Consider the following 22,821-nt stretch of genomic DNA (forward strand, 5'->3'; position numbering starts at 1 on the left):
TATAGTTGTTGTATGGTGTAATACAATTGTATTTTTAGAATAAAAGAACAAAGCAGTATATTCCACATTAGTAATATTATGCATAATTTATCCAGAAAACAATGAGATAAAAATTGTACATTTATGCAAATAATTGATGAAAAAAATATTTTCTACTAAGTTACAAGTGTTTGAAGTGATCAGACTTACAAAAATCAGTCATCAGTCTTGTATCTCCTGTGTGCAGTGACAGGCTTTGATGCTGAATATAACCTGCAGTGTTTCTCTATCAATCTCCTTAGTGTGACTTTATCTCCATCCTGACTTATGAAAGATATGATTCTGTCCTCAGTGAAGTGTCTCTTCACACTGGAGGAGGAGTCCCGCTCATCAGCGCTCACACTTTATTGATATATATGGAGAAAATAAAAATGCTGCTGTGTGATTTGTCAGTGATTGTGTTTGATGATTTCCTCTGTTGTGTCTAATAAGGTAACAGTGAGTGTCATTGGCAGCTGTGAGAGTCTCTCTCTCTTTAGGGGACTGACAGGAGCCAGTTTCTTCAGTGTGTTTGAGGGAGCAGAGGAGAAACTTGTGCTGCATTCTGAGCTGACGAGTGTGTGTCGAGCAGAAGATGAAGAGCTGTCTGATGCTGATGTTTCTGTGCTATATGGTAAAACTCAGCACCTCTGGTAGGTACATAAAGAGATACTTTATTCTTTCATATGAGCTGAAATCATTTACATGTAATGTTACACTTACATTGGTATATTTACTAGTTGTCTCCCTGTCGCTCATGTGTAGACAGTGTGAGTGTGAGGTTGGTGAATGGCAGTAATCCCTGTGCTGGAAGAGTGGAGGTTCTTCATGATGGTCAGTGGGGAACAGTGTGTCATCATTGGTGGGATATTGCTGATGCTGCAGTGGTGTGTAGAGAGCTGGACTGTGGGACGGCTGTAAAAGCAACATATGACGCTCACTTTGGAGAAGGATCAGGACCAATTCCAATGGGTTTTATGCTCTGTAGTGGATCAGAGACTGCACTGAAAGACTGCAGTTCAGATAGCCAATATATAGCAGGGAACTGTAATCATGATCTTGATGCTGGTGTCGTCTGTTCAGGTAAGCTTCCGCTCAACTTATCACATCACTCTTTCATAATTCTCACTCAAGCGTAATGTTTCTGTATGCTGGTGAGGACAAACTTCATCAGTGTCAATCTTATGAAACATGCAATCTGTTTAATAATTTTGTTCATGATATTATATTATCCCCATTCTTTATTTTCTTATAATAAAATATAATGCAGAGAATCCCCACTAAATAGGCCTATGTAATGTATTTTTTTATTATTCACAGCCTGATTTGACAATCTTATTTACATTCTTTATTTAATGAAGATTATAAAATTACAGATGAAAAATAAAATTACAGATAAAATAAGTGCAGATTAAGTGAATTAATGAAATACAAAGATTTTTCTAGTGTTCCAGGTGAATAAATTTGTTTAATTAATGATCTGTCGTTATAATTCAAAGACTCAGAGCAACGACTTCGACTTGTGGACGGGTTTCACCTGTGCTCTGGGAGAGTAGAGATGCTTCGTACAGAAGGATGGGGTTTAGTGTGTGACGCTGCCTTTGACCAGCAGGATGCAGAGGTTGTGTGTAGAGAGCTGGACTGTGGGGCTCCTGTACAGGTGCTGGGAGAAGATGCTTTTGGAAAAGGAAAGGGTCGAGTTTGGTCAGAGGAGATTCAGTGCAGAGGAAATGAGTCTCAAATAGACGACTGTTCACGATCATCTTCACAGATACACAACTGTTCTCATGACAATGATGTGGGACTGATCTGTTCTGGTTAAGTATAAACATTTGGCATTTATTTAGATAAATTATCTGGTATTATAGATTATCTCAATCTATTCTAGTTTCATGTTTAAATAAGCTGTCAGTTCTCTGCACAGGTTACACTGATCTCAGACTGGTCAATGGAATAAACAGTTCAGACTCTTGTTCTGGAAGAGTGGAGCTTTGGTTCCTCAATGAATGGGGCTCAGTGTGTGATGCATGCTGGGATATGAGAGCTGCCAGTGTCCTCTGTAGACAGCTGAATTGTGGGATTGCTGTGTCTGTTGTGGGATCAGACTGGTTTGGAGAGGGAAGTGGTGAAATCTGGGCTGATGTGTTTGATTGTGACGGGAATGAAACAAAACTCTCAGAATGTTCCGTCTCTTCATGGAGTCGAGCTGAATGTTCTCATAGACGAGATGTTGGAGTCGTCTGCTCTGGTGAGCAAATTCACACCGTGATAAAGTCATTGGTTTCAGATTAAAATGTTGTATACATTTTAGATAAATACTGAATTACAAATAAATACTCTCTCCAGAGAGTGAAGCTCATCTGAGGAACTGCAGCTCTCCACAGACTCTCAACTGCAGCTCCACACAACAGCTGTCAATCAAACACTTTGGTGAGAAAATCATCATCTAGGCAGATTCTTTAGTTGTTAATGATAAATAATGTTCATGTACAAGCACTGTTTTTCTCTCTCTGAATATCAGGTCGCGGGTCCATCAGGCTGGTGGGTTCTGGGGGAGACTGTGCAGGGAGGCTGGAGGTTTTTCACAGCGGCTCATGGGGGACAGTGTGTGATGACTCCTGGGATATTAAAGATGCCCATGTGGTGTGCAGACAGCTGCAGTGTGGAGTGGCCCTCAGTAACCAGCAGGTACCAGCCTGGTTTGGTAATGGTTCTGGACCCATATGGCTGGATGAGGTGGAGTGTGAGGGGAATGAGATGTCCCTGTGGAACTGCTCTTCTCCAGGCTGGGGGAAACATGACTGTCAACACAAGGAGGATGTAGGAGTCGTGTGCTCAGGTAAACAGCAAACAATATGTTAAATATTAACTTGACAATATTTTAAACATTTCAATAACCTATGTATGTGATTAGGTGTACTTATACACAAGTGCATTTTTCAAATCTAGACGAGATACTGTACTAAAATACTCTGACAGAGTACTTGAGCTACAGCACGACACTATAAATCTACAGCACTAACTGAAGTTGTATTGACAAAGTTCGGGGGGAGCATGTTCAAATGATCTATCCAATCAGCATGAAACGGGGCCTATAAACACGTAGCCGACTCACCTATGTTCCTCGACAGTGTTTTCTGCATCCCTCCACATGTCTCCTCACACTTGGTTACTATCCTAACCAGAGATACGGGGGGAGTACTCTGGGTTCGGGCACATTCTGAGCTCAGAGCTCTCCCTCGGACAGCACGCCAAACTCGCATACGCTTTTACTCTATCTAATCATTTGTAAGTGTGAACTCGTAAAACACAGAGTGCCACAAATGTAGTCTGATTTCCGAACAAATAACTCTAATAGTTTGGTTCTTTTTAGTGAATGAAAGCCATAAATCTTACAACTACTGACTGGATCAGAAGACAAAGTGTAAATAAAGAAACACATTATTGGTTAGTATTACAGTTTTGCTTTAAATTGCTTACACACTATAAGTGGTATTTGAGCCCCCTTAGAGAAACCATTCACTCATATACCTAATCTTCAGACCAAGTCTGCAAAACTGCAAACACATTATCTGCTTTACACTCATTTATTTTCATTTGTAAAACAAACTTTTTGCAAAATGCTTAACACAGTTCTCATTATTCAAAACTAGTGTTTCTTGTGTTATTTTAGAAAACACTGCCATTTAAATGGTACAATCATTTTCCGATTACCTACACCCAGTGTGTGAAAACATAAATTGATCACTTTGGATTCAAAATGCAATGTTTTTCAGAAAGAAAGAAATTATTTTTACCCTCTTGCATTTCTTTTTATAGTGTAAATATACCTAATTTGATCACTTAGAAATCAAAACTCAATTTTTGAGAAAGAAATACACTTTTGACCCTTGGATTTCTGCTTATTTTGTAAATATATACTGAATAAGTCAATTCACATTTATTTCTGTAGTGCTTTATATAATACAGATTGTTTCAAATAAGCTTCACAATTGTAACAATTGTAAATTCTGATATAAAGCAGCTCTAACAAGCCAATAGTGTCATTATTCAGCTCAAGTCAGTTCAGTTCAATAACTGTAAAGTTTATCGATTGAGCATACATACTGTATATACAGTATTTGTGCACATACATGTAAGTGTGATAAACTCCTATACACTCCACTGCACTGAACAAGCAAAAGATGCAATAGAGCCGTGTTTTACATTTTTCACATTGACTGCTTGCAGTTTTGCAGACTTGGTCTGAAGATTAGGTTTATGAGTGAATGGTTACGCTAAGTGGGCCTCAAGTACAAAGTGTGTAAAACAATAAAAAAAAACCTGTAATATAGATTTATATGAAGTGTTTGCTTTTGCAAGAGATGTGCGATTTTTTACATCTTGGGTTCATGTTTTGTGGTTTTGTGAGTTTAAAAAAATTAAGTTTCAGAAATGTTGTGCAAGCGATTTAAAAAAAAACTTAGTGTTTTATATTTATACACTAATGCATGATTTTAGTGTCCTCCATTTTATATATGTAAAGTTGAGACCAATTATTTCACTGTATGCCGCCTCCTAAAAAGACAGTGAGAAGACATTAAAGAGCTAATTGTTTTAAATGCATTGATTCTCAATCTCATCCTTTTCCATCTAGAGTTTAAAGAGATCAGGTTAACTGAGGGCTGTGAAGGGAATGTGGAGGTTTTCTACAATGGATCCTGGGGTAATGTGTGTTACAACAAGATGGACAGAGACACAGCGAGTCTGATCTGTCAAGAGCTGAACTGTGGAAGATCTGGCAGTGAACCCAGTTCTTCAGAGGGACTGAAGTCTCATAATTGGCTTGATTATTTAAAATGTCGACCTCATGATTCCACTCTATGGCAGTGTCCATCTTCACCCTGGGGACAGAATGACTGTGAAGCGGCCGAGATCACCTGCTCAGGTCAAATAATATTTAACTGATTTAAGATAGTTGGAAAATGTCATGTTTGTTTCATTATAATTATTATTAATATTTATAATTTTTCTATTCAGTATTGAGTTCAATTTTAATGTTTTAATTTTAGAGGAGCAGACTCGTGAATCTCCTCGGAGTCGTCTGACATGTTCTACCTCAGAATCTCCTCACCAGAGACAGTGTTCAAGTAAGATAATTATAAGGATGTATTTTCTTTATTCACAGTATATTGAATTATTAATATCTGAGCACTTGTACACTGAATCCACATTCCACATTCATAATTTGTCACAACTTTAAATAGTCATAAAATGCATTGAAAAAGTATTGCTGGTCAGTGATGATTTCTGTGTGTGATTTAGATCATGTTCCTCTCAGACTGAGTGGAGGTTTGGGCCGGTGCTCTGGGAGGCTGGAGGTGTATCATAACGCTGTGTGGGGTTCAGTCTGTGCTGATCTGTGGGACATCAGCGATGCTCAGGTGGTCTGCAGGCAGCTGGGTTGTGGAGCAGCACTGAGGGCTGATGGGAATTCAGTCTTTGGTGCTGGTGAAGGTGTTGTGTGGCTGAACAGAGTCGAGTGCAGAGGGAATGAGATTCACCTGTGGGACTGTCCTCTCTCCCTGAAGAACCACACTGACTGCTCCCACAAAGAGCACGCTGGACTCACCTGTGCAAGTCAGAGCAAAACACTGACCGATAATAGTGATTTTCACATAATTTTAGTGCTACTAACTGTGTATTTGCATGATTTTTAATCTGTCTGTGTCTGTTTTGACAGATTTGACAGATTTGTCAGTGTCCACTACTCCTGCCACAACAACATCAGCTTCTCCTCCAGTTTCTCAGACAGTGCGCTCAACATCAGTCACTCCTCCACAAACTCCTCCAGTGTCTCTCTCTGTGCCTGTGGTTGTACTGGGAGTTTTGCTCTTACTGCTCTTAGTGCCACTGCTTATACTGATTCAGAAGAACAGAGTGATGAGGAGAGGTAGGAGAGATCCAGAGACTGTCATATTGTGTGTTATTCAGTGTGTGATCAGTCATGTGTTGTGAACTGACAGCAGGTTTGTCTGTCTACACTCACAGCTCTCTCTAAGAGGAGACACAGGACGACGACTGAGGCCGTTTATGAGGAGATTCATCACAGACACAATCACTTCACTCAGAGAGGTGAGACATGAGCCGTGAAACTTATTTAATATTATTAATAAGAGAGTCTTTCAGACACTTGATGTTCATCTATTATTAGTCCTGTTAAACCTCCGGCTTTAAACCAGAGAGAATTCCTCACAGAAAACCACAGAGCTGCAGGTGCATGTTTATGTGTGTGTGTGTGTGTGTGTGTGTGTGTGTGTGTGTGTGTCAGTGAGTGTCTCTTCCTGTGTGTATTTTGAGGGTAATAAGGAGGGGTTCATATTTTTCTAAGTCTAGGTGCAGGTGTGTGTGTGTGTTGTGTGAGTGTGTGTATTTGTGTTTATGTGTGTGTTTGTCTCTTCCTGTGTGTATTTCTGGAAGGCAGTGAGGAATGGGTTCATGTGAGGATACATGTGTTTTTATAATAGGCCTAAAACAAAAAACATGGTATTTCTGCCTCTAATGCTTTTAAAATGTATGTTATTAATATTTGTGTTGTGTTGTAAGTAACACAATGCTTCATGATCCAAAGGAGAAATGAGGAGTCAGTCTGTTTGTAATGATGAACATGTTTCTGACTGTTCTGCTGTCCTTTAACAGGAAGTCTCGTCTCTGAAGAACTGCATTCTGGGTATGAAGATGCTGATGAGCTTCTCTCAGGTTAGAGAGCTGAAGTAGATCCAAATCAATAATTTTTTTTACAAATATATAAAAAATGAAATTTACACATTTTAACACTAATTCAACTGTTCACAATACTAAAACTTTTATATTATTAGAAAAAGAGTTCAAGACTGCATATTATGATGATGTCACCAATGGCAGTGTCCTGAAAGGTCAGTGATCCCGCTGTGTCCCAATCAGACGCTGTGTCCTCCGGAGGTCGCATCTGAAGACTGCATACGTCACTGAGGCGGTCTCATTTAAGAAAAATAGCCATTAGATTGCAAAGTAAGAAAGAAGCTTCAGTATTTTACACCTCATGAGGAATAACAGTCAATTTTATTACGGTTACTTACTTCTCTTAAATAAGACATCCTTGATGAGGTTTACAACCTTCAAATGCGACAACCGGAGGACACAGCCTCTGAATTGGGACACAGCTAACATTCATTACCCAAAACCTGCAACAGTATATTTTACATTTATTTTGTTTCTCAAAATATTAAAAAACGCCCAAATTATACATGTTTTGATGCAGAAGAGATGATGAAGGAAATCACACCGGGATACTATGATGATGTCATCACTGATGGACTGAAACCAGATCGTGAGACAGGTGTCGTTCGGTTATTCTATAATAGGAAGAAATATTTCAAATATAGCTATTAAAATCTGTATATATATACATTATATATTGTCTCATGTTAAATTTACAGAATACACACCTGAGAGTTATGATGATGTAATGACAAGTGGACAGAACTCTATCAAAAATGGTGTTTACTTTTTATTGTTATTGGTGTATTTTCCATAATCCTTTTATAGTGATTTATGATATTATGTATTAATCCCATTACATTGTAAGATATAATGCAATGTTTGTTCTGTCTATATGTTCATGTGTAGTGGACACACCAGAGCATTATGATGATGTCATCATTAATGAACAGATCTTTCAAGATGTAAAAGGTGAGTCGCACAGAACTGCATTTCATGATCACCTTCACCCACTAATATTGAACATTTCTAATATTAATGAATCATCATAACTTTATCAGGAGTAAATCTAATAATCTCAGACAGTCATGAGGTGAAGAGATCAATGACATCATTAATGACACAAGCTGATTTACAAACTACAATATGAGGTTTTTATTTCACATGTGAATCAGAGGGAGATCAGGAGGAGTATGATGATGTGAAGAACAGCAGTGAAGATGAGAGAAACCTGTTGGGTAGGTTATTGTAACATTTCTATAGCATATTTAATTTTTATTTGTTATGTTTCTCATTTAAACTACATCTTGATGTAAATATTGCAATGAAAATGTTTTTAAAAACAGACTATGATGATGTGGAGGAGGAGTCAAATAAAGAGGGAGGAGCCATATGACTCACTGACCACACCCACTGCCTCTTCATCAAATCATATTACAGTTCCTGGAGATATGAGTGTTTCTTAAACTGCTGTTAAAGATTCATGTTTTTATTATCTGAAATATTTTTGTATAACAGGTTACATGCATTGCAACAAATTTTGTAGTATTTGTATTTTAATATTTGGCCTATTTTTTATTTTAATATCAATATTTTTCAGCTAATAAACAAAATATACCATTTATTCATTACGTTTGTCACAATATATTTTAAAAAGCAGTTAGAGGAAATCAGAAAATTATGCAAAACACTATAAACATTTAAAGTTCTTGAAAAAACGGTTAAGCAGTTCAGCTGCTGACAGCATTATCTACCTAAATATAATGATAAAATGGATTTACCACTCATTAAATTATAATTAGGCATCACATTTTTCCATAAATTTACTGCCATAGTATTTAGTAATAGTATTTATTGTGTGCTGTCAGCTTGAATTAACTTTTTGTAACCTTTTATTTAAAAAAAGAATATACTGTAAAGACACAGTTATACACATTATGTAAGAAAAACACTCACCCAAACTGCACATTTTATTGTGTGATGGAGCATTTTTACTTTAAAATGCTTTAAACAGCTTGAAACAGTTTTTAAGTCTGATGTGAGTTATTTGCGCTGCGCTTGAATCTTTTGCAGCAATAGCTCCATCTGCAGGCTGAGGTTGGGCTGACCCTTCTTGGTTTTTCTCTTCAACAGCTGATATGTTGACATCTTCTTTTCCTTGTATTTCTTCAGAGCCTCCTCACGCTGAGATTTGTCTTTCGAGAATTCCTACAGAGACACACATAATAAAACATGTGTCAATCATGTAGGCAAAGAATGTAAGGGTGGTGAAAATGTGTATGTACATGACATAATGGATCTTCCTTAAAGGCTTAGTTCACCCAAAAATTTAAAAAATGTCATCAATTACTCACCCTCATGTCGTTCCAAACCTGCAAGACTTTCGTTCATCTTCGAAATACAAATTAAGACATTTTAAAAGAAATCTTAGAGATATTTGTCCTTCCATTGACAGTCCACGCAACTACCAAGAGACATGATCATTTTATATTATTTATATGATTCACATATGTGACCCTGGATCACAAAATACATTGTATGGGTCAAAATTATTGATTTTTCTTTTATGCCAAAAATTATTAGAACATTAAGTAAAGATCATGTTCCATGAATATAATTTGTAAATTTCCTACTGTAAATATATAAAACATTTATTTTTGTGAGTGAATGGACAACTTTAAAGATGATTTTCTCAATGTTTCGATTTTTTGCTCCCTCAGATTCCAGATTTTCAAATAGTTGAATCTCGGCCAAATATTCCTAACAAACCACATCAATGGAGAGCTTATTTATTCAGCTTTCAGATGATGTATAAATCTCAATTTAAAAAATGTACCCATGTGACTGGTTTTGTGGTCCAGGGTCACATATAAACATTGATCAGAAAACATAAACAGAAGCTCAACAGATCCTGCTTGACGCACGAGAACAAACCTCATTGGTTCTTGCTGAAGCTCAAACGTGCTGCGTAACACCAGAATGAACCTCATTATTTATTTCTCGCATGCTTGAGCTTCTGTTTACCACAACTGATGTGTGAGTTGCTGAATGTTTATATGTGAATAAAATCCTAAATTAAATCCATTCATCATATAATTTTCTCTTCAGAAAATTCAAACTATAGTTTTACAATCTCTTTATGACCTTTTTGAAGCGTCAAAGTGGTAATTGCGTGTCAATGGAGGGACAGAAACCTCTCAAATTTCATTAAAATATCTCGATTTGTGTTACGAAGATGAACGAAAGTCTTGTGGGTTTGGAACAACATGAGGATGAGTAAATCATGACAGAATTTTCATTACTGGGTGAACTATCCCTTTAATGACATCACATAGGAGATTCATTAGGAAATGGAAAACTGTACAACAATTCCATCAAACTGATTAAAAGGACTGCATTTGTAGACTCTAGCACTGAGTATACATTTGTTAGATGTAATAATTTTATATTGGCCAGTTTCTGTTGCCTCACCTCTCTTTTTCGTGCACATTCCTCCTTCATCCTCTCATATTCTTGCTTTGTCTTTTAATACGAATACATTTTATGCTTCCTTTGAATGAACGGGGCCTTGTGGGAGCTGATGACACAAATCAGGAATGTGGCTTTGCTGATGCAAATGGACTATTATTTGAATATAATACACACACACATGCACTGTGTATGTATACACACTATCTGTTACTGTTACTGGACTGTGCTGGTTTATTAGATGAATCAGGATCAGGGTCGTTGTGTTTAAGACGTGTTTCTCAGGAGAATCTAAAGAATCCGACCCCATGTTTAGTTCATCATCTGACTCTGTCTCTTTATCCAGTGCTCTTCCTTCACATCTTTTCTTCTTTTTCTCCTGTTCTTCTTCATCTCGTTCTTTTTCAGACAGGTACAGATGTCTCAGATGCTCGGGATATTTCTCCTCTAACTGAACTGTTGATGCTTGGTTTTTCTTCCTGTCCTTTCGAAGAAGTTTGTTGTATTCATGCCTTACTTTCTCCTTCCTTTTGAAGGCAAACCCCTGACCTGATGAAGCATGAGACAGAGATGAGATTCAGACAGAATACATTCACATTTTAGTCCTTTATTATGGATTATTAAGGATCTATAACGTTATTAAAATATACATTATTGCCATTTATTCAAAAATTAAATATATTTTCTTTAGAAAATGGTTAGAAACGCGCTATTGTACTTTCACATAGCCTATGATGCGTTTGCAGTGTGCAACTGATCCGCGGCTGTAGGCCTATACCACAAACACAACATGTAGGCCTATTCACTATTTTTATTTCATATTCACGTTTAAACAATACAAAAACAATGTACAATGCATTACTTCTATATAGGTTTATATAGTAAGTTGATCAAGCAATTGGCAAAACATGTAAACATGTAGGCTACTTATGTTAAAATAGCAAACAGCCACCACCCCGAAATGCACTGTAGGCCTAAATCTAGCCACCGTCAGACGTCGCCTAAGATGGCGTGAAAAACCTGCATCTATCTTCTCGAGTCAAATTTATAAAAGGAAACTTATAGCCTAATATATATATGATAGTAGGCTATAGCCTTCTAAATGTTTCCATTTTCTTCTAGAATAAAGCATCATCATGTACATGCTGACCTGACTCAAAGGCAAAAATATCCAATATTATAGGGCAAATTAAAAAAATTGTCAGTGAAAACCCTTATATTAAAACCCCCTAAAGAGTGTCATTAGATTAAGCCTACATACATTCTGTCACTCTGTGCATAGGCTATAAGGCTACAACAGCAGATAAAGTGTAAAATCACTGTGCAGTGAAATGAGCTCTAGCCTACTCCATGAAACAAGTTAGCCTATAAATGTTGCTATAACTGAAGAAAAACTGGTAACGCTTTAGATTACAGCCCGGAAAGTACTGCCTAATTAAAGCGATTTTACAGTGTAACTTTCGGTAATTAGGCTACAGTAGCAAGAACACCTGGTAGGATTGAACCCATCAAACATGAACAGCATCAAGACAGATGGATGTGTGACGCCGAGTCATTGTGGACGCGCCCGTTATAACCGGTGAGTTTTTGTGCAATTAATGGATACATTGTACTTCAGTCGTGGTCATGGATTGAGTTGAGTTAATTAAATTGTTGATACGCTAAAGCAAGTAGGCTACTGTAGCTGCAGGAATCTCGGGAAAAGTTCAGACGGAACGGGAGAACGGAGCGGGTGCGAAATGGAGTTCGATAAATGGATGTTGCTGTTCAACATTTAGGCTATTACAATAAAATCACTGACCAGCACACAGTGAACGTATAACTAGACGTTATGTTGTTGTAGGGGGAGACATTAACAGTTAAAGGAAACCAACTAATGTTTTATTTTTTCCATATTTTTTTTTTAATTATAAATTGCCACTTTATTTTATGGCTTTATTTGACAGTTTCATTTGATTTTTAATAAACACTTACCTTTAGAAACGATTCTTATGAGGTTCTTATTATGAGAACCTGCTGAAAATACAATAAATAAGCTTATCACTCTCACTACAGTAGGCTAGCTTATATTTACATCATTGTCATTCTGTGTACTGTATTAGTACAATAGCCTATTTCATAAAGGCAGACAAAGAGTAAAATTAATGTGATATGAATTGAACTAGGGTTGAAGTCAGCAAAAGCGGGACATCAGCTAAAATGGGACAAAAAAAGCTTTTTGGTGTAGTGCTCTTTAAAAAATAATTTGCGATAATGGTGGGTGGTCTTTTTTGTTACTGTCCCAATTTACCTTAAAGTGTTAGATAAAATGGGAAGTGGGACATCCTATAAAATAAAAGATAATTCATTGCTTAATGTGAAAAGTTGTTTTGTTTTACAGAAAATGTCACAAAAAGGAAAAAAAAACATGTGAGTCAAACAAGAGAGGTAAAGCCTATCAGTGGAGTGAAGAAATAATGAAAGGATCAACACTGAGTGTAGGGTAAAGGCCCGTTCACACCAAGCACGATAACTAGGCCTATATAGATAACTATAATGATAACTATACTGTATTTGCATCCACACCAATGAACGATAACCTTTTTTCTCAGACTGTGAGAAGGAACTAGAAAACGTGTCTAAAAAAAGCTTTTGAATATGCCAAAGCTAACGGAATGAAACTGTTTTTTGAAAACAAAAACAAAGCTTTTTAATGAAAGGTCAAAGGTTATTACTGGTTCCAAAATGTTTTAAAAGTAGCCCAGAGCTGTGCATGAAACATCATCAACACAATCCGTTATAGAGTTGTATGTTTTAATAAAGTTATTGTTTTACATTTTGAAAAATTTCTATTAAAAAATAATTTGTGCAATATCCTGTTGCAAGCAATTGTATTATCCAATCACAAACTTGATTCAATTGTGTGTCCCAAATTTACCTGAAGACTATAGAATAAAAATGGGTTCTTCTCATTTTTGAGTCTTTGTATATCTTAAAAAAAAACACCCATATTCCTTCAAACAACCATAGCTGGAGACACAAGAGACCTTGAGCATTTGTTTAAAACAATAACAGTGTAGGCTGAATAGATTTATTTGTATTTAATACACAGTTTACCAAAAAAGTGTCCAAATTTTGCTGACTTCACTCTATCTAATAAATTAAAATTATAGCTATAAACAAAGTAATTTACATTTTCTGCCAATACAAATGAGAAGCTCATAGACCAGACTCTTTTCTGCTTCTCTTTATAATAAGTGTTTTGCTGCTATCTGCTGGAGGAATTATGCATCACAACATTAAACACATTACAGCTACACATGTGTTGAATATAATGCCAAATGAATACATGTGGAAAAGAAAACAATGTTTATATACAAATGTGGTCTGAAACTTGTCTGTTTGTTGTACACAACCATTCCAGTTAATTTAATAATTTATTAACATACTGTTAATTGTGCTCTTGGTTAGAACATAATAACAGTATTGTAAAATACACTTGATATATACACATTTGTTCCAAAAATAACTTTAAAATGTTCAGTTTAATATGATTTATATATTTATATCAACGATCAAGTACTTTTGTGTGTGAAGTAAAGCTTCAGTAATTGATTAGTCAGTCATCAGTCAGTCTTGTATGTTGTGTGTGCAGTGACAGGCTTTGATGCTGAATATAACCTGCAGTGTTTCTCTATCAATCTCCTGTAAGTTTAGTGTGACTTTCTCTCCACGCTGACATATGACTGACACGAGTCTGTCCTCAGTGAAGTGTCTCTTCACACTGGAGGAGGAGTCCCGCTCATCAGCGCTCACACTTTATTGATATATATGGAGAAAATAAAAATGCTGCTGTGTGATTTGTCAGTGATTGTGTTTGATGATTTCCTCTGTTGTGTCTAATAAGGTAACAGTGAGTGTCATTGGCAGCTGTGAGAGTCTCTCTCTCTTTAGGGGACTGACAGGAGCCAGTTTCTTCAGTGTGTTTGAGGGAGCAGAGGAGAAACAGAGTCAAACAAACAGTGTGACGAGCAGAAGAAGATGGAGGGATTTCTGACACTCGTTTTACTCTCCTCTATAGTCACTATAACCACATCTGGTAAGTACAAAATAGATTTTAAAGATGTAAAATTTAACATTTTTAAATAAGTAGTTTGTTTATGATGGCATTATACCACTAGAAACTGAATAGAAGACTTTGTAATATCTAGAAACCAAGATCTTGACACTAGATCATTAATTATCAATTACATTTTATAAATGATTTGAGCTTTTACAGGAAATCAATTTGTTATACACTCATGCCCAGCTTTAGTTGTCCAGTTATATTTATATGTATATATTTCTATTTACCAACTTATTACATCTTATGTTTCTTGACTTTGCATGATTCGATCCCTTTCTCTCTTTCATGTACAGATTTTGAGACTGTGAGGTTAGTTGGTGGTAACAGTCCCTGTTCTGGTAGAGTGGAGGTTCATTATGATGGTTGGTGGGGAACAGTGTGTCATGTTAACTGGGATATGACTGATGCTGCAGTGGTGTGTAGAGAGATAGGATGTGGAAAGGCTCTAGAGGCTGTGCGTGATACTCGCTTTGGACAAGGATCAGGACCAATCTGGATGGATAATGTGGGCTGTAGTGGATCAGAGTCAACACTGAAGAACTGTGGGTCATTAGGATGGGGTGTTAATATTGGCTGTGGTCATCAATATGATGCTGGAGTCAGATGCTCAGGTGAGCGGCTCCATACATCACTCTGTTAATACATCACTGATAAGACTTTCATTGATAAACATCTTATAAGCAATTTAATGTAATTTAATGTAATTTGATGTCAGAGCAAATCATAAGCAGCTAATTGATGAAAAGTATATTTTATTGTCTTAACAACTCAGTTTTATCTATTAATAAAATCTATTATTAATGAAGGAATATTGTTTCATGTCCATATCATAATCATAGTGACAGATGGTCTTCTCTTTTGTGTAAATATATTCAGAAACAATAAACTATGGAAGGTCAAGACTTGTGGACGGGTCTCACCTGTGTTCTGGGAGAGTGGAGATGTATATTGGAGGACGATGGGGCACAGTGTGTGACGCTGCCTTTGACCAGCAGGATGCAGAGGTTGTGTGTAGAGAGCTGGACTGTGGGGCTCCTGTACAGGTGCTGGGAGAAGATGCTTTTGGAAAAGGAGACGCTCAGATGTGTGACACAAGAGATTCAGTGCAGAGGAGATGAAACACACATTCAACGCTGTCCATCATCAACCTCACATAATATAAACTGCACCCATGACAACGACGTAGGACTGATATGTTCTGGTAAAAATGTCAATGTTCAGCCTTTCTATAGAGAAATCAAATTGTTAACTAAAATGTAATTATTGTTTGATTGATTTCTTCTTGGTTTGATCAGTTTCAGTCAACTCTGTGTTCTTTGTCCAGGTTACTCTGACCTCAGACTGGTTAACGGCTCAGATTCCTGTTCTGGAAGAGTGGAGCTTTGGTTTCTCAATGAATGGGGCTCAGTGTGTGATGCATGCTGGGATATGAGAGCTGCCAGTGTCCTCTGTAGACAGCTGAATTGTGAGATTGCTGTGTCTGTTGTGGGATCAGACTGGTTTGGAGAGGGAAGTGGTGAAATCTGGGCTGATGTGTTTGACTGTGACGGGAATGAAACAAAACTCTCAGAATGTTCCGTCTCTTCATGGAGTCGAGCTGAATGTTCTCATAGACGAGATGTTGGAGTCATTTGCTCTGGTGAGTTCATATAACTGGAAGACTTCATTGATTTCATGCTCCTGAAAGACTTAATAGTAGGCATATAAATGCAATATTTCAATTGTCTTTATGTTCATTTATAATTTTATAAAATCTATTATTAATGTAAAGCATATTACCAAACTTGCAAATAAAACATAAGATACGTTCTTCAGATTCCTCTCTGGCTGTTCATGACGGTCTGGTGCGGTTGTCTGGAGAGAGACAGTGTGAGGGGGAGCTGGAAGTTTCCATCCATCAGGTCTGGAGGAGAGTTCTGCTGGACTCCTGGAGTCTCACTGAATCCTCTGTGGTCTGCAGACAGCTGGGCTGTGGCTCTGTGCTGAACTTCTCCGGCTCCTCTTCATCCAGTCCTGAACACAGTCATGAGTGTGTGACAAGCTTCCAGTGCTCTGGGAGTGAAGCTCATCTGGGGAACTGCAGCTCTCCACAAACTCTCAACTGCAGCTCCACACAACAGCTGTCAATCACCTGCCTTGGTGAGAACAACAACATCTGGGCAGATTCTTCAGTTGTTAGTGATCAATAATGTGTTTTTCTCTCTCTGAATATCAGGTCGCGGGTCCATCAGGCTGGTGGGTTCTGGGGGAGACTGTGCAGGGAGGCTGGAGGTTTTTCACAGCGGCTCATGGGGGACAGTGTGTGATGACTCCTGGGATATTAAAGATGCCCATGTGGTGTGCAGACAGCTGCAGTGTGGAGTGGCCCTCAGTAACCAGCAGGTACCAGCCTGGTTTGGTCCTGGTTCTGGACCCATATGGCTGGATGAGGTGGAGTGTGAGGGGAATGAGACGTCCCTGTGGAACTGCTCTTCTCCAGGCTGGGGGAAACATGACTGTCAACACAAGGAGGATGTAGGAGTCGTGTGCTCAGGTAAATTGTAAAGAATAATTTAAATAATAACATTTCAATAACCTATCAATGTGACCGATAATATCCAGTACACTCGCGTAATGCACATCAACAGCAGTGTTGGGAACTGAGAATATGTTCTTATTCTGAAAATATATATAAAATATTAGAACCAATAACTGTTCTTTCACATGCACTTTTCTATGTGCTCTGACAGAGTTTTCTGAAGTACTATAGTTATCGGTACCACAACACAACATTACTTCATGAAATGCATAACGCGACTAATGTAGTCCGAATGAATGACATTAATGAGTCGGTTCTCAGCACACAGCATAACTAGTGTAGTGATTCCTGAACAAATGGGTCAGTTTTGTTCAGTGAATTAAAAACATGCAGTTTAGAGTAAACTTTGAGACTGAAATATAGTTACTGACTGGATGCTCATACAACAAAATGTAGCTAAATATACATAGTGTGCATTTGGTCAGTAGCATTTATTTGTTTAATAACAAAAGACTAAAAAGTTACTAAAAAGTCTGTGTAAACACCCTTTGCATGAATTGTTTTAAATGTTTTAAATATATTTATTATTTAAATGATCTCATCCTTTAGAAATGGATTTGCATTTTGTTTTTCCAAATATTTATACCTTAAAAGCACTAAAATAACCGTCAATTGATTTATTCGTCAAATTCTTTAATGGTTTGCATCCCAAATGAACAGATTCACATGAAAGTTGACATTGATTCTCTTCCTTGTCTTTCTAGAGTTTAAAGAGATCAGGTTAACTGAGGGCTGTGAAGGGAATGTGGAGGTTTTCTACAATGGATCCTGGGGTAATGTGTGTGTAAACCAGATGAACAGAGACACAGCGAGTCTGATCTGTCAAGAGCTGAACTGTGGAAGATCTGGAAGTGAACCCAGTTCTTCAGAGGGACTGAAGTCTCATAATTGGCTTGATTATTTTAAATGTCGACGTCATGATTCCACTCTATGGCAGTGTCCATCTTCACCCTGGGGACAGAATGACTGTGATAATAGATAGATAGATAGATAGATAATTTATTGTCCCTTAACGGGAAATTTGTTCTCACAGATTATCATACAGCACACGCAACTGGCATATAACAGCAACAACAAAACACGTAACAGCAACAACAAAAACACAAAAAGGTGAATGTTCAACTTTGTAGCCTATTAAGGATTGAAATTGCAGATGGTACAAAGCTCTTTTTGAAACGAGCCCTTCTCCATGTTAGGGTCCTGTATCTTCGCCCGGAGGGCAAGAGAGTGAAGTGGAAGTTGAGGGGGTGCTCTGGGTCTGTTATTATTGTCCGAGCAAGGCGGGCTATTGCTCTGTCATTGAGTTCTGAGATGTTGGGTGTAGGGGAGTGTATTATTTTTGAAGCTATGTGTGTGATTTTATTCAGTTTGTTTTTGTTGATGACTGACAGCATGGTGTAAAAACTGGTGGAGCAGTATAACAGAATGGGCTGGATAATACTTGTGTACAGTAGTAACAGAAGATGAGGGGCAATGTAAAGGGAACTTAGTTTTCGTAGAATATGCAGACGCTGTTGGGAGCGTTTATGGATGTCCTTTATGTGATAGTCAAAAGTGAGCTTGTTATCCAGGGTGAGTCCAAGATATTTGAATTTCTCAACCTGTTCTATTATGTTGCCATGAATGGAGATCCGACTGAGACTGGGTGCATTAAAGACCAGTTCTTTTGTTTTCTCAACATTGAGATGGAGAAAATTGTCTGTGCACCAGTGTGTAAAGTGTGATATCGTGTCATGATAAGCAGCAATGCTAGTGTGATCGTTGAGGAGAGCCAGGATTGCAGTATCGTCTGAGTATTTGTAGTATGTTGTGATGGATGAAGGACTAAAACAGTCATTAGTGTAGAGTGTGTAAAGAAAGGGAGAGAGGACACAGCCTTGAGGAGCTCCAGTGTTGGTTATGGTGGTGCCCGATGTGACAGACCCTATCCTCACAGCCTGTGGCCTGTTGCTCAAGAAACTGTGAATCAGATGGATGTAATGAGGTGCAACGCTGAGTTTACGTAGTTTTTTAATCATCTGATGACGTTGAATTGTATTAAAAGCTGAGCTTAAGTCCACAAAAAGAACTGCAGCAGAATTACCAGATACTTCCAGGTGTTGAAGGAGGGAATGAAGGAGACATACAACAGCATCCTCCGTCCCTCGCCTGGCTTTATAGGCAAACTGATGTTTGTCCAGCTGTGGATTGACAGTTGACAAGATGGTGCGCAGAATCAGTTTTTCATAACATTTGCTTGCTATGGGTGTGAGAGCAACAGGTCTGTAATGGTTGAGCTCTGATGGACGGGGTTTCTTTGGTAGAGGAATGATGGTGGACTTTTTCCATAAGGTGGGCCACCGTGCTGTACTGTATGACTCATGCATTATGGAATACAGAACCGGGGAGAGTTCCATTGCACAAAGCTTGAGCACCCTAGCAGGGATGCCGTCCGGCCCCATGGCCTTGCCGATTTTACACCTACTCAGCTCCTGTCGAACATCCACCTCTGTAAACGGAGTTTACTATAATGAAGTGGCCAAGATCACCTGCTCAGGTAAGAAGATATTTAACTGATTTAAGATAGTTTGACATGATCATGTTTGGTTAAATATTATTTATGATGCCTAATATTCTGATTAGTGATGTTTTGAAACTTTCATATTTCAGAGAAGGAAAATCATGAGTCTCCTCAGAGTCGTCTGACATGTTCAAACTCTCCATCTCCTCACCAGAGACAGTGTTCAAGTAAGTTTATCATAAGCTTATATTTCTTTTTTTCCCCTATATATATTTTTTTGTACAGTAAATACATTTTTATTCCACATTCAAAATTAATCACAGCTTTAAAGGCCTCCAGCTTTAGTGTGTTTTGTTGTAAATGTGTTGAAGCTGGTCAATGATGTTGCTGTGTGTGATTTAGATCATGTTCCTCTCAGACTGAGTGGAGGTTTGGGCCGGTGCTCTGGGAGGCTGGAGGTGTATCATAACGCTGTGTGGGGTTCAGTCTGTGCTGATCTGTGGGACATCAGCGATGCTCAGGTGGTCTGCAGGCAGCTGGGTTGTGGAGCAGCACTGAGGGCTGATGGGAATTCAGTCTTTGGTGCTGGTGAAGGTGTTGTGTGGCTGAACAGAGTCGAGTGCAGAGGGAATGAGATTCACCTGTGGGACTGTCCTCTCTCCCTGAAGAACCACACTGACTGCTCCCACAAAGGACTCACCTGTGCAGGTCAGAGCAAAACACTGAGCAATATTAGTCATTTTCACATAATTTTAGTGCTAATAACTGTGTATTTGCATGATTTTTAATCTGTCTGTGTCTGTTTTGACAGATTTGCCAGATTTGTCAGTGTCCACTACTCCTGCCACAACAACATCAGCTTCTCCTCCAGTTTCTCAGACAGTGCGCTCAACATCAGTCACTCCTCCACAAACTCCTCCAGTGTCTCTCTCTGTGCTTGTGGTTGTACTGGGAGTTTTGCTCTTACTGCTCTTAGTGCCACTGCTTATACTGATTCAGCAGAACAGAGTGATGAGGAGAGGTAGGAGAGATCCAGAGACTGTCATATTGTGTGTTATTCAGTGTGTGATCAGTCATGTGTTGTGAACTGACAGCAGGTTTGTCTGTCTACACTCACAGCTCTCTCTAAGAGGAGACACAGGACGACGACTGAGGCCGTTTATGAGGAGATTCATCACAGACACAATCACTTCACTCAGAGAGGTGAGACATGAGCCGTGAATCTTATTTAATATGATTAATAAGAGAGTCTGTCAGACACTTGATGTTCATCTATTATTAGTCCTGTTAAACCTCCGGCTTTAAACCAGAGAATTCCTCACAGAAAACCACAGCGCTGCAGGTGTGTGTTTGTGTGTGTGTGTGTGTGTGGGGTGTGTGTGTGTGTGTGTATATGAGTGTCTTCCTGTGTGTATTTTGAGGGTAATAAGGAGGGGTTAATATTTTTCTAAGTCAAGGTGCAGGTGTGTGTGTGTGTTTGTCTCTTCCTGTGTGTATTTCTGGAAGGCAGTGAGGAATGGGTTCATGTGAGGATACATGTGTGTTTGCTAATAGGCCTAAAACTTAGGATTTTCTCTAATGCTTTTAAAATGTATGTTATTAATATTTGTGTTATGTTGTAACACAATGCTTCATGATCCAAATGAGAAATCTGTATGGAATGATGAACATGTTTCTGACTGTTCTGCTGTCCTTTAACAGGAAGTCTCGTCTCTGAAGAACTGCATTCTGGGTATGAAGATGCTGATGAGCTTCTCTCAGGTTAGAGAGCTGAAGTAGATCCAAATCAATAATTTTTTTTACAAATATATAAAAAATTAAATTTACACATTTTAGCACTAATTCAACTGTTCACAATACTAAAACTTTTATCTTATTAGAAAAAGAGTTCAAGACTGCATATTATGATGATGTCACCAATGGCAGTGTCCTGAAAGGTCAGTGATCCCGCTGTGTCCCAATCAGAGGCTGTGTCCTCCGGAGGTCGCATCTGAAGACTGCATACGTCATTGAGGCGGTCTCATTTAAGAAAAATAACCGTTAGATTGCAAAGTAAGAAAGAAATTTTAGTATTTTACACCTCATGAGGAATAACAGTCAATTTGATTACGGTTACTTCTCTTAAATAAGACATCCTTGATGAGGTATACAGCCTTCAAATGCGACGACCGGAGGACACAGCCTCTGAATTGGGACACAGCAAACATTCATTACCCAAAACCTGCAACAGTATATTTTACATTTATTTTGTTTCCCAAAATATAAAAAAATGCCCAAATTATACATGTTTTGATGCAGAAGAGATGATGAAGGAAATCACACCGGGATACTATGATGATGTCATCACTGATGGACTGAAACCAGATCGTGAGACAGGTGTCATTCGGTTATTCTATAAGAGGAAGAAATATTTAAAAAATATTAAAATCTGTATATGTATATATAGAAATATATATACATTATATATTGTCTCATGTTAAATTTACAGAATACACACCTGAGAGCTATGATGATGTAATGACAAGTGGACAGAACTCTATCAAAAATGGTGTTTACTTTTTATTGTTATTGATGTATTTTCCATAATCCTTTTATAGTGATTTATGATATTATGGGTTAATCCCATTACATTGTAAGATATAATGCGTTTGTGCTGTCTATATGTTCATGTGTAGTGGACACACCAGAGCATTATGATGATGTCATCATTAATGGGCAGATCTTTCAAGATGTAAAAGGTGAGTCAGACAGAACTGCATTTCATGATCACCTTCACCCACTAATATTGAACATTTCTACCATTAAAGGTGCATTGCGCAACATTTCATTTCTAACCCATACATGCTTAAACAATTGCCTGATGGGCTGAATGAGCCCTTCTCTGATCACTGCGATTGCCTCTACAGTAAAATAAATAAGAGGGATTCGGGTCGGAATTTGAGACTGGGCGTGACGTCATGCGCGTTCAGTTGCAGTGTTGCAGTTTCGCTTGTCGCCAGAGGGGGCATAGTTCTGCAAAAACTCAGAGACTTGCGCAATGCACCTTTATAATGAATCATCATGACTTTATCAGGAGTAAATCTAATAATCTCAGACAGTCATGAGGTGAAAGAGATCAATGACATCATTAATGACACAAGCTGATTTACAAACTACAATATGAGGTTTTTATTTCACATGTGAATCAGAGGGAGATCAGGAGGAGTATGATGATGTGAAGAACAGCAATGAAGATGAGAGGAACCTGTTGGGTAGGTTATTGAACATTTCTATAGCATATTTCATTTTTATTTGTTATGTTTCTCATTTAAACTACATCTTGATGTAAATATTACAATGAAAATGATCAGTTTGCTTTTGATTTTAAAAACAGACTATGATGATGTGGAGGAGGAGTCATAAAGAGGGAGGAGC

General features: G+C 38.0%; 1 protein-coding gene across 1 annotated transcript; it reads left to right on the forward strand.

Annotated features, from left to right (window-relative positions):
- Nucleotides 1-554: 554 nt before the first annotated feature.
- On the forward strand, nucleotides 555-22,809 carry LOC311082205 (scavenger receptor cysteine-rich type 1 protein M130-like; the record flags this gene model as incomplete). The annotated part of the gene is given in 34 exon segments (XM_084112940.1): nucleotides 555-671; nucleotides 784-1,101; nucleotides 1,518-1,835; nucleotides 1,943-2,266; nucleotides 2,365-2,448; nucleotides 2,540-2,857; nucleotides 4,655-4,945; nucleotides 5,070-5,147; nucleotides 5,323-5,637; nucleotides 5,741-5,950; nucleotides 6,049-6,132; nucleotides 6,697-6,756; nucleotides 6,876-6,932; nucleotides 7,298-7,366; nucleotides 7,666-7,728; nucleotides 7,932-7,994; nucleotides 14,623-14,940; nucleotides 15,206-15,417; nucleotides 15,419-15,530; nucleotides 15,654-15,968; nucleotides 16,145-16,468; nucleotides 16,545-16,862; nucleotides 17,612-17,875; nucleotides 19,408-19,443; nucleotides 19,557-19,634; nucleotides 19,810-20,115; nucleotides 20,228-20,428; nucleotides 20,527-20,610; nucleotides 21,109-21,168; nucleotides 21,288-21,344; nucleotides 21,706-21,774; nucleotides 22,083-22,145; nucleotides 22,596-22,658; nucleotides 22,781-22,809. Coding segments are annotated over 34 exon segments (5,619 nt in total). The 5' UTR covers nucleotides 555-613.
- Nucleotides 22,810-22,821: the final 12 nt, after the last annotated feature.

Source organism: Abramis brama (assembly GCF_963993115.1).
Source record: "Abramis brama genome assembly, chromosome: 4".
NCBI lineage: Eukaryota > Metazoa > Chordata > Actinopteri > Cypriniformes > Leuciscidae > Abramis > Abramis brama.